We start from the raw sequence: 12,971 nt of genomic DNA on the forward strand, positions 1-12,971 counted from the left end.
AATTTACTTTTTAAGATGTAATGTGATTTGCCTTAGTGTCTAGTGTTTTACAGTACAATTTTAATCCATCTACGTTTTTTTCACCCGTTGTAAGACCAAACAAAACAATTGATTTTAACCAAAAGCAGCTAATTATGTTGAGCTATATGTATTCATAAAAATGTATTTCTCTGGAATAAGCTGGCAATCTGGTCAGATAGTGTGTAAGAGAAAAACCTGTTAATTAACCATATGAAATATTTTTCTGCTTTGTTTTATAGAATCAGTGGTACTAGTCATATTACACCATTTATCCCTCAGGGTTTTGTAAGTGTTTTGCTACAAGATACAGAAAATATTTAGTATAAATATCTTCCTTTCAGGGAAAAGTTGAAGAAGCTGTGAAGACCTTTGAAATATTAGTGAGCAAATATCCACAGAGTCCACGAGCAAGATATGGGAAAGCACAGGTACCAGTGAAACTGTTGTAAATGGAAAAATAGTATTCAGAGGTTACCTAATAGTAGAGACCTGTGTACAAAACAGACTCTTTCTGTATTCTATACAGTGATCCCAGTTTTTAAGTTAAACCCCCCACTTGTCTATTTCAAGCATCCTCCCCCTGAAAATAAAGACCCTGGAAAACAAGCTCTGACTTCATAATAATTTAGTTCCTTGATACAATAACTCCAAAACAGAAATAATCATTATATTTTCATAAAGCATGAAGGAATCACAGGAATAGGTGTAATAAAAATCTTCGGTAAATAACAGTTATGCTAAAACCAAAGTCCCAACTACTAAAAAAAATCTAGTGCATAGACACTACTACACAGTGGACCAAATTCTCTGGTCATGTAAATGGATGAAATTCCATTGAAGTCAAAGGATCTATACCCTTTACACCAGCAGAACATTTGGCCCCATTTGTGCGATGGTGCTTCAGTTAAGGTCAGATTTCTTTATTAAACAATGCTTTTCATATTTCCCTTCTTTATGAATTAACCCCTTCCACAGAGCTGTAATTTAATGCTTCCAAACGTTTTAAACAGTAACTCCCCATAGTATAATAGAATGCCGTAAATGTGTGTAGCACTATCCTCAGTCTCACAGAGCTTAACAGTCAGACCAGAACAAGACTCCATAACACTAAATAAAGTATTAACAAAATGCCACATTCAAATAGTAGTTCTCTTGCTGCTGAAGCAGTCCACTGGCCAACAGGAGGAGGGTTCAACTGGTATCAAATGTCTATGGAAGCATTACAGAAGAATTAAAATTGAAACCAACAGCAGCCTGCATTTCAGTGGGGACTTTGGATGAAGCTGGTACAAGTGTGAGAGGATGGTGATTTTAATACTTATCACCATTGCATTTAGATTAAAGCTGCAGTTATTAAAAAAAAAAAAAGACAGTTTTTTTAGAGAGCAGTTTTGGCACAACTTCAATCAAAGTGATTTGTGTGTGTGTGTGTGTGTGTGTGTGTGTGTGTGTGTGTGTGTGTGTGTGTGAGAGAGAGAGAGATTTCAGAGAAGCAGCCGTGTTAGTCTGTATTCGCAAAAAGAAAAGGAGTACTTGTGGCACCTTAGAGACTAACAAATTTATTTGAGCATAAGCTTTCATGAGTTACAGCTCACTTCATCGGATGCATTCGGTGGAAAATACAGTGGGGAGATTTATATACACACACAGAGAACATGAAACAATGGGTTTTATCATACACACTGTAAGGAGAGTGATCACTTAAGATAAGCTATTACCAGCAGGAACCGGGGGGAGGAGGAGGAAAATCTTTTATGGTGATAATCAAGGTGGGCCATTTCCAGCAGTTAACAAGAATGTCTGAGGAACAGTGGGTGGTGGGGGAGAAATAACATGGGGAAATAATTTTACTTTGTGTAATGACTCATCCACTCCCAGTCTCTATTCAAGCCTAAATTAATTGTATTCAGTTTGCAAATTAATTCCAATTCAACAGTCTCTCGCTGGAGTCTGTTTTTGAAGTTTTTTTGTTGAAGAATAGCCACTCTCAGGTCTGTAACCTGAGTGACCGGAGAGATTGTAGTGTTCTCCGACTGGTTTTTGAATGTTATAATTCTTGACGTCTGATTTGTGTCCATTTATTCTTTTACGTAGAGCCTGTCCAGTTTGACCAATGTACATGGCAGAGGGGCATTGCTGGCACATGATGGCATATATCATGTTGGTAGATGCGCAGGTGAATGAGCCTCTGATAGTGTGGCTGATGTGATTAGGCCCTATGATGGTGTCCCCTGAATAGATATGTAGACAGAATTGGCAACGGGCTTTGTTGCAAGGATAGGTTGCTGGGTTAGTGGTTCTGTTGTGTGGTGGCTGGTGAGTATTTGCTTCAGGTTGGGGGGCTGTCTGGAAGCAAGGACTGGCCTGTCTCCCAAGATCTGTGAGAGTGATGGGTTATCCTTTCAGGATAGGTTATAGATCCTTGATGATGCGAATAGGTCGGAATATGAACAAGAGGCTACTAGGCAGCTCTCCAACACCACTTTCTACAAGCCATTACCCTCTGATCCCACTGAGGGTTACCAAAAGAAACTACAGCATTTGCTCAAGAAACTCCCTGAAAAAGCACAAGAACAAATACGCATACAGACACACACCCCTGGAACCCCGACCTGGGGTATTCTATCTGCTACCCAAGATCCATAAACCTGGAAATCCTGGACGCCCCATCATCTCAGGCATTGACACCCTGACAGCAGGATTGTCTGGCTATGTAGACTCCCTCCTCAGGCCGTATGTTACCAGCACTTCCTGTTATCTTCGAGACACCACTGACTTCCTGAGGAAACTACAATCCATCGGTGATCTTCCTAAAAACACCATCCTAGCCACTATGGATGTAGAAGCCCTCTACACCATCATTCCACACGAAGATGGACTACAACCCGTCAGGAACAGTATCCCCGATAATGTCACGGCTAACCTGGTGGCTGAACTTTGTGACTTTGTCCTCACCCATAACTATTTCACATTTGGAAATGTATTACAATGTATACCTTCAAATCAGCGGCACTGCGATGGGTACCCGCATGGCCCCACAGTATGCCAACATTTTTATGGCTGACTTAGAAAATGCTTCCTCAGCTCTCGTCCCCTAATGCCCCTACACTACTTCTGCTACACTGATGATATCTTCATCATCTGAACCCATGGAAAAGAAGCCCTTGAGGAATTCCACCATGATTTCAACAATTTCCATCCCACCATCAACGTCAGCCTGGACCAGTCCACACAAGAGATCCACTTCCTGGACACTACGGTGCTAATAAGCGATGGTCACATAAACACCACCCTATATCGGAAACCTACTGACCGCTATTCCTACATACATGCCTCTAGCTTTCATCCGGATCACACCACACGATCCATTGTCTACAGCAAAGCTCTACGATATAACCGCATTTGCTCCAACCCCTCAGACAGACACAAACACCTACAAGATCTCTATCATGCATTCTTATAACTACAATACCCACCTGCTGAAGTGAAGAAACAGATTGACAGAGCCAGAAGAGTACCCAGAAGTTACCTACTACAGGACAGGCCCAACAAAGAAAATAACAGAACGCCACTAGCCATCACCTTCAGCCCCCAACTAAAACCTCTCCAACGCATCATCAAGGATCTACAAGCTATCCTGAAGGATGACCCATCACTCTCACAGATCCTGGGAGACAGGCCAGTCCTTGCTTACAGACAGCCCCCCAACCTGAAGCAAATACTCACCAGCCACCACACAACAGAACCACTGACCCAGGAACCTATCCTTGCAACAAAGCCCATTGCCAACTGTGTCCACATATCTATTCAGGGGACACCATCATAGGGCCTAATCACATCAGCCACACTATCAGAGGCTCGTTCACCTGCGCATCTACCAATGTGATATATGCCATCATGTGCCAGCAATGCCCCTCTGCCATGTACATTGGTCAAACTGGACAGTCTCTACATAAAAGAATAAATGGACACAAATCAGACGTCAAGAATTATAACATTCAAAAACCAGTCGGAGAATGCTTCAATCTCTCCGGTCACTCGATTACAGACCTGAGAGTGGCTATCCTTCAACAAAAAAACTTCAAAAACAGACTCCAGCGAGAGACTGCTGAATTGGAATTAATTTGCAAACTGAATACAATTAACTTAGGCTTGAATAGAGACTGGGAGTGGATGGGTCATTACATAAAATAAAACTATTTCCCCATGTTATTTCTCCCCCCACTCCACTCCCCACTGTTCCTCAGACGTTCTTGTTAACTGCTGGAAATGGCCCACCTTGATTATCACCATAAAAGATTTTCCTCCTCCTCCCACCTGCTCCTGCTGGTAATAGCTCATCTTAAGTGATCACTCTCCTTACAGTGTGTATGCTAAAACCCATTTTCATGTTCTCTGTGTATATAAATCTCCCCACTGTATTTTCTACCGAATGCATCCGATGAAGTGAGCTGTAGCTCACGAAAGCTTATGCTCAAATAAATTTGTTAGTCTCTAAGGTACTACAAGTACTCCTTTTCTTTGTGTGTGTGTGTGTGTGTGAGAGAAGTACTGGGTCAAATTTTGCCCTCAGCTAAAGGCATTTTGTGTAAATGGGGACAGAAGTCTAACGGCTCAGGAAGCAGAGAGTAACGTTAGTGTTAAATCCCATTTCTGCTATTTACTATTCTGGGGCTAGCCAGAGGCTGCTCTAATGTACTCTAACAGGAACAACTCCCTGTAAGCTGTTCCACTGGCAGAGGATTGTCCAGAGTGCTGGCGCTGGCATTGCTTCTCCTCACCCCCAAAGCACTCCTTAAATTGGGAGCAAGGGGTATGAAACCAGCTATGCTGACTTTTTGACATCCAAGGTTTTCTTCAAAATGTTGGGAACTTCAGTTGCCCTTTTAAGACAGTTTTTTAATATCGCTTTCGACCACTTCAGTGTAGCAGTATGATTCTGAAAGGGGCTGAGGATCAGACCCTAATATCATAATTTGCACTCTTTTCTCAGACATGCATAAGTAACTTATTATAGGTCCATCTCTGGTTTTGGCAGCCTTGTATTCTACTTATAGAATTTGTAATCAGGGGCTAGGTGGCATTAACTTTCTACTTCTGTATGCTTTAAGTGACTGACGGAACTCCTATTGATTTCAGTGGAGGATAGGGGCCTTTGAAAGCAGTTGGTCAATCATGGTGTGCGCTGAAGTACTATGGATCATTCCCAGGACTGCCATAACATAATTTGATTTATAAGACACTGTTACTTTTAACAGGGTATTTGAACCAGTAAAACCCTACTCATATTCACTGTCTCTTATCGCTAACTAAAGGCTCAGTCTGCAATGATGAGCTGAGATGAAATCCTGGACCCACTGAAGTCAATGGGAGCTTTGCCAGAGACTTCAAGGAGGCCAGGATTTCATCCTAAGAGTGTCCTCACTCCTGCATTATGAAGGCACCATTGACTTCATACAATACGTACGAACTGGCCAGATTCTAATAGATAGATGGGGGCTTGGTTTTTTTCTTGTAATTGTAAAGCTGTGGATGTTCCTTTCCCCAAATTTCTGCAATAGCAGTTATTATTATGGTATTATCCCAAAAGTACAAGCAATCTCTATGTTGATTTCTTGGCATGGCTAAGACCATGTCAGAATTGCTATATTGTAGTGATAATATCTTACATAGATGTAGTGCCTTTCATCCTCAGAGATCTAAGAGCTCTTTCCAAATGATATATGATGTGATATGTATCATTGAGATTTGATATATGTTAGTATCTTATCTCGGATTATACGATGGCAACTGTTCATTCCTACTATATTTTTTCCATAAACATCCTTCCCCATCCTGCATCCTAGAAAATAAGCCAGTTTCTTAGAGGGTATTCCATCAAGAAAAAATAAATTATTCCTAACTATTGAATTCTGAGTTTGTCTCTGGGACAAACCGCTCAAATGTTTAGCTGATGTGACCATGTTGCTTGGTATTTTCCCCTTTTAGTTTCAGAATAGTGAGCCTGGGCCAATTAGTCATGATGTGCTGAATTGATTGTATAAACAAAGAAGTTCATTGAACATTGCAAACTTTAAAAAAAAAAAAAAAAAACCCTGTAGGTAAAGAGTTGTTAGGTATTAACTACTAACAGCAACAATATGCAGCTAATGTGATTGAAACTTTTTAATTAATGCTAGTGTAGCCGATAAAACATTGAATCCAGATTGAATGACCTATATATGTTTCCATTATTGAAGTGCTTGTGATACACAAAAACACCTACCTCGTCATGCTAATTAGCGAAACATGAATGAAACACAGGACAATAAAAATAGGAGACATTAGGAAGGAGTCATAGAACACTACTAATTTGACTCAGCATAGAAAGCATATAAATTAATATCCACACTTTTAAAATTAAGTATGTGAGATCAGTCTAGCTCTGTTTCACTATTGAATACTCAGGAGCAAAATATATGCAGACAATGGAGAGAGGTTCCATGCTAGGGGTGAAATCTTGGTTCTCTTGAAGTCAATGGGAGTTTTGCCATTGTCTGCGATGGAGTGAGGATTTCATCCTTCATGTCAATATGCATCTAAGTCTGCTTTCAAACTTGAAAAACAAAATGAGGTTCATGGAACATTCCTAGTAGAATTTATCAGCTACTATAGGTTGAAGTGGGGGGACAGGAAAGAATTTTTGGGAGTAAGAGAAGAAACTAGATAAAGGGAAGAGTGAGAGTGCACGAGCGCAAGATATGAATGGAAGAGGTAAGGGTGAAAAGCACCATGAACAGGGAGAAGCAGGTTGGGGTCCAGATGGGTTCCAATGGTGGAAGAAGAACTGAATAGAGGCTGGGAGGGCAGCAGCCAATGCCAACACAGAAAACAAGGGGGAAAATATCCAGAGTTCTCATACTGTCAGAAGGCTGAGAAGGTTGCTTTCCTGGCTGCTTCCCCCTCATTGGGAGAGGAGAGGGAACTCGCGCAGCAGAGGGGCAGGAAGGGGAGCTAGAAGGCCTTACCTTGCAACCTTGGCTATGGCTGGTGCTGGCTGCTTTGAGGGAGGAGTCCTGAGAGTCTGGGAATTGTCACAGTCTGCCATTCCGCCCCCCTCTTCCCCCCCACAGGCTCCTCCTGGATGCAGCTGCTGTTCCCCATGTGGGGTTGGAGTGGAGGGGAGAAAGTGATAGGGTCCAATGCTCTGAGCGTTTTCCCAAGCCTTATAGAACCAATCTTCTCATTCACATGCTGATAAGGTGTAGCAATGTGTTTTTAAATAACACAAGATTTATTGTTATAGCAAGGTAGATGCCACAAGCTACCAGAAAATTATTGAGCACCTGGTAAATGGTGGTATCACTTTAACAATAGCTCCGGTATCTTTCAGCTCCCAGGGCAGCTGCTTCTCTGACTTTCTCATGAGGCAACGTCTGGAGAGTTTAGAAAATTAGGCATTCTCCACTGACAGCTCTGATTTGTATAAAACATATTCCTTCCATATTGTCTTTTTAAAGAAGAAATTTTGATTTCAAGTATTATCACCCACAAAATTTTTAGAATTTGATTTGATGCATTGCATTAGCATGTTACCTTTGAAAAATACAACATGACAAATTTTCAGTTGGAATAACTCAGTGATTTCAATGAAGTTACATGAATCGAAAATTTGGCTCCAAATCTATATATATTAGAAAATGGTCTATGATGATACACCTTCTGATGTAAGAATGCTGTTTCATCTCATTTACACGAATGCTTGTCAAGAAGAGAATGCAGAAGTAAGAATCTGCTGTAGGTGGTTGTGAACAAAGTGCCTTGTGCTTATATGCATATATATTTTCTCATACATATGATGACAAATATTTCCCAGGGATATGTGAATGCTGGATATAAATCCACCTTGCCAGAGTGCACAAGCAACTAGAGTTCTGCTCCAAGCTCACACCAAAATTGCCTACACTTGAAGATACTTGTTAAATCTGACACGTTAATGAGGAATAATACAATTTTGCCTTTCCTCAAAAAAAATTTTTTTAAACTCCAAACTATATGATGATTTGTTATTTATAACAATTTTGTGATTCCACCTAGTGTGAGGATGACTTAGCTGAGAAGATGAGAAGCAATGAAATACTGCAAAAAGCCATCAATACCTTTGGGGAGGTGGCTAGTCTGCCAGACGTCCCTGCTGATCTGGTAAAATTGAGCCTGAAACGACAAGCAGACAGGCAGCAATTTCTTGGTAAGATTTAAATATGGTTTATGTGTATGACTTAAATGTGCAGAATTTATGGGGAAGATTTTCAAATGTGCTTAAGGGAAGGAGGAACACCGACCAGTTCCATTGATTTTCAATGGAATTTGTATACCCAAGTCCCTTACATACTTTTGAAAAATCTCCCCCTAAAATGCTGTTAGTTCTCAGTTATTTGGATTACAGTAATGCCTAGAATGCCAAGAACTGGGCCACATTGTGCTAGGTGATATTCCTATAGTGAATGACAGTCCCTGACTCATAAAGTTTACAATCTATACAGACAGAGGTAGGAGAAGGAAGTTTTGCTAGGCCTATTTTCAGAGGGCGTAACTGAGGCAAGGAGAGATTAAATGCTTACACGTAATCATGCAGGGAACCTGCAACAGAACAACCTTGGGTATGTCACTTCACCTCTTTGTCTCAGTTTTACTATCTGTAAAATTGGAATAATGATGCTTATCTTCACTTTGTAAAGTGCTTTGAGATCTACTGATGAAAAGCACTATACAATTGTTAGGTATTGTTGCTATTGTTTTTCTCCTGAGTCCCAATCTGGTGCCTTTAGCGACTGTCCTTCGTCCCTGGATGTTTGGGAAAGTGCTGTTTCTCAAAATCAGACCATCTTTTTTAATGCATATTTTGAGGTTTTAAAAATCTATTTTGAAGCTGTTAATGTACTGTTAAGGGACTGTAATTAGTGAGTATAATTCTGTAGACAAGAAATCTCATATTTATTATTGCTCACAAGCTTCCTGTCAGTTTTATTTGTTTAGTTTTATTTATTTAAACTGTTCTATTAACATAATTTACACTCTTTGCTATTGAAACTCTTTCTAAGAAGCAGAAAGTTAAGTAAAGTATTATGCCACCAATTAGGTATTCTGTATCTCAGCTGTGTGGTTTACTATATCTCATGGGTTAAAGCACGACATGAAAACTGTCTTAACCAACCAATCAGTTGGCTGACAAAAAAATCACTTGTCTTCAGTGGTGCAGCCATGTCGGCCCCAGGATTTTAGAGAGACAAGGTGCGTAAGTTAATATATTTTATAGGACCAACTTCTGTCGGTGAAAGAGGCCAGCTTTGGGACTCTTATACCTGAAGAACAACACTGTGTAAGCACCAAAACTGTCTTTCATCAACAGAAGTTGATACAATAAAAGATAGTACCTCACCGACCTTGTCACTCAAAAATAATTTGTTTATTTAATGGATAGGGTCTTGCACTGGGGTAGAGTACAACTATATTCAGTACATTCATGGATAATTTAGGGCTACTTCTAGATTGTCTAATACAGATGGTATCTTGTACAGTTTTCCTTGTATATTTGTGTGTCTAGGTTTTTATGAAGTAGCCCATCACCATGGTATCTGAATTCTTACATGCTTTTTTGTAAATTGGTCATACTTTTCAGCTAATAACTTTAACTTAGAATTCTATCTTAATTGCAGAACAACGGAAGCTTAATCATTATAGTCATGAAAAGCATCTGCCCCAAACTCTGAGCTGCATAAAATAAACTTTAAAATTAGGGCTGTCATTTAATCATAGTTAACTCATGTGATTAACTAAAAAAAATTAATCGAGATTAATTGCAGTTTTAATTGCACTGTTAAATGATAGAATATGAATTGAAATTTAATAAATATTTTGGATGTTTTTCTACATTTTCAAATATATTGATTTCAATTGCAACAGAGAATTCAAAGTATACAGTGCTCACTTTATATTATGATTTTTATTACAAATATTTGCACTGTAAAAATGGTGAAAGAAATAGTATTTTGCAAGTCACCTCATAGAAGTACTGTGGTGCAATCTCTATATTGTGAAAGCTGAACTTCCAAATATATAATTATGGACAAAAAATAACTGCACTCAAAAACAAAATAATGTAAAACTTTAGAACTTACAAGTCCATTCAGTCCTATTTCTTGTTCAGCCAATCGCTCAGACAAACAAGCTTGTTTACATTTATGGGAGATAATGCTGCCCACTTCTTATTTACAATGTCACCTGAAAGTGAGAAATGTGTTCCCTTGGCACTTTTGTAGCCAGCATTGCAAGACATTTATGTTCCAAATACGCCGAATATTCGTATGCCCCTTCAAGCTTCAGTCACCATTCCAGAGGACATACTTCCATGCTGATAGAAAAGGAGTACCTGTGGCACCTTAGAGACTAACAAATTTATTTGAGCATAAGCTTTCGTGAGCTACAGCTCACTTCATCGGATGCATGCAGTAGAAAATACAATGGAGAGATTTTATATACACAGAGAACATGAAACAATAGGTGTTACCATATACACTGTAACGAGAGTGATCAGGTAAGGTGAGCTATCACCAGCAGGAGAGAAAAAAAAACCTTTTGTAGTGATAATCAAGGTGGGCCATTTCCAGCTGTAGACAAGAACGTGTGAGGAACAGTGGGGGGGGGGGGGGAATAAACATGGGGAAATAGTTTTACTTTGTGTAAAGTCACATCCACTTCCTTCTTTATTCAAGCCTAATTTAATGCTGTCCAGTTTGCAAATTAATTCCAACTCAGCAGTCTCTCGTTGGAGTCTGTTTTTGAAGTTTGTACTTTGAAGAATTGCAACTTTTAGATCTGTAATTGAGTGACCAGAGAGATTGAAGTACTCTCCGACTGGTTTCTGAATGTTATAATTCTTGACATCTGATTTGTGGGTTTTTTTTTGTTTTGTTTTGTTTTTTTTTTGGTTTTTTTTGGTAAAGACTGTCTTCTTTGGCCAATGTACATGGCAGAGGGACATTGCTGGCACATGATGGCCATATATCACATGATAAAAAATTTGCAAGTGAACGAGCTTCTGATAGTGTGGCTGATGTGATTAATCCCTATAATGGTGTCTCCTGAATAGATATGTGGACACAGTTGGCAACAGGCTTTGTTGCAAGGATAGGTTTCTGGGTTAGTGTTTTTCTTGTGTGGTGTGTGGTTGCTGGTGAGTATTTGCTTCAGGTTGAGGGGCTGTCTGTAAGCAAGGAGTGGCCTGTCTCCCAAGATCTGCGAGAGTGATGGGTCGTCCTTCAGGCCATCCACAGCTTCAGAAACAACTCGGACATCATAATCAAAAAGGCTGACAAAGGAGGTGCTGTTGTCGTCATGAATAGGTCGGAATATGAACAAGAGGTTGCTAGGCAGCTCTCCAACACCACTTTCTACAAGCCATTACCCTCTGATCCCACTGAGGGTTACCAAAAGAAACCACCATCTGCTCAAGAAACTCCCTGAAAAAGCACAAGAAAAAATCCGCACATACACACACTTAGAATAAAGACTGGGAGTTTGTGTCATTACACAAAGTCAAACTATTTCCCCATGTTTACTTTCCCCCCGCTACCGTTCCTCACACGTTCTTGTCTACTGCTGGAAATGGCCCACCTTGATTATCACTACAAAAGGGTTTTTTTCTCTCCTCCTGCTAATAGCTCAGTTTACCTGATCACTCTAGTTATAGTATGGTAACACCCATTGTTTCATGTTCTCTGTGTATATAAAATCTCCCCACTGTATTTTCCACTGCATGCATCTGATGAAGTGAGCTTTAGCTCACAAAAGCTTATGCTCGAATAAATTTGTTAGTCTCTAAGGTGCCACAAGTACTCCTTTTCTTTTTGCGGATACAGACTAACACGGCTGCTACTCTGAAACCTTCCATGCTCGTTAAACAATAATGTGTTAATTAAATTTGTGACTGAACTCCTTGGGGAGATTTGACAAAACGCAAGGAAGTTACCAATGTGAGATTTCTAAAGATAGGGATGGCACTCGACCCAAGGTTTAAGAATCTGAAGTGCCTTCCAAAATCTGAGAAGGACGAGATGTGGAGAATGTTTTCAGAAGTCTTAAAAGAGCAGCACTCCGATGCAGAAACTACAGAACCTGAACCACCAAAAAAGAAAATCAACTTTCTCCTAGTGGCATCTGACTCGGATGATGAAAATGAACATTCATTGGTCTGCACTGCTTTGGATCGTTATTGAGCAGAACCCGTCATCAGCATGGACGCATGTCCTCTGGAATGGTGGTTGAAGCACAAAGGGACAGGGCCGTCCTTAGGCATACTCAGCATACTTGTCTGCGTAGGGCACTGGAAAATTTGGGACACACCTAGATCTTAGTATCCACCTTCCCACCTCTTCCTATCCCTGTTCTGACCCTTCCTGCAGGCTCCCACAGCTAGCTGTTGCAGCCTGGTGAGTCTTCCTCCAGAAGGAATCTAGTAACTTAAAAGTGAAAAAGCCTGCCAGACCTATTAGCACAACACTGAAACTGTTAAAGAGCCATTCAAGTGGTAATTAAACCATTTAACAAGCATTTACCAACCCTCAGGTATATATTGCCAGTTTCTGAATTTACTGACAAAAAACAGTTGTGCATTACTGTAATATTTACTCAGAACATATTAGTCTGCAGGACCTTAGTTTAAAATTTGCTTTAAAATATTTCACTAGTGTGTTGCTGAAGATGATAAAATCACTTCTCTAAAAAATCCTTGCATAGATTTTTAGATGCACAATCTGAGTATTCATCTTTAGCCTTAAATGCTTAGATCTTCAGACATATAGTTTTTTAAAATAAATCCTTCAAAAGACCACCCTTATCTAAAATACACATTTTAATTTGAAATACGATAGTACAAAAAACTTGCTTCCAAAGTCTTCCTGTCCTTTCTGTCC

At 39.8% G+C, this 12,971-nt stretch overlaps 1 protein-coding gene across 15 annotated transcripts in view; it reads left to right on the top strand.

Annotated features, from left to right (window-relative positions):
* The window catches only part of LOC119852194 (aspartyl/asparaginyl beta-hydroxylase), a 203,764-nt gene that overhangs the window by 144,523 nt on the left and 46,270 nt on the right, over window positions 1-12,971 (top strand). For all 15 annotated transcript variants that reach the window (XM_038393240.2, XM_038393239.2, XM_038393232.2 and 12 more), the window contains 2 exons: window positions 363-449; window positions 8,098-8,248. In XM_038393240.2, coding sequence (XP_038249168.1) covers window positions 363-449; window positions 8,098-8,248 — 238 coding nt within the window. The remainder of the gene's footprint in view (window positions 1-362; window positions 450-8,097; window positions 8,249-12,971) is intronic.

This window comes from Dermochelys coriacea, chromosome 2, assembly GCF_009764565.3.
Source record: "Dermochelys coriacea isolate rDerCor1 chromosome 2, rDerCor1.pri.v4, whole genome shotgun sequence".
Lineage (NCBI taxonomy): Eukaryota > Metazoa > Chordata > Testudines > Dermochelyidae > Dermochelys > Dermochelys coriacea.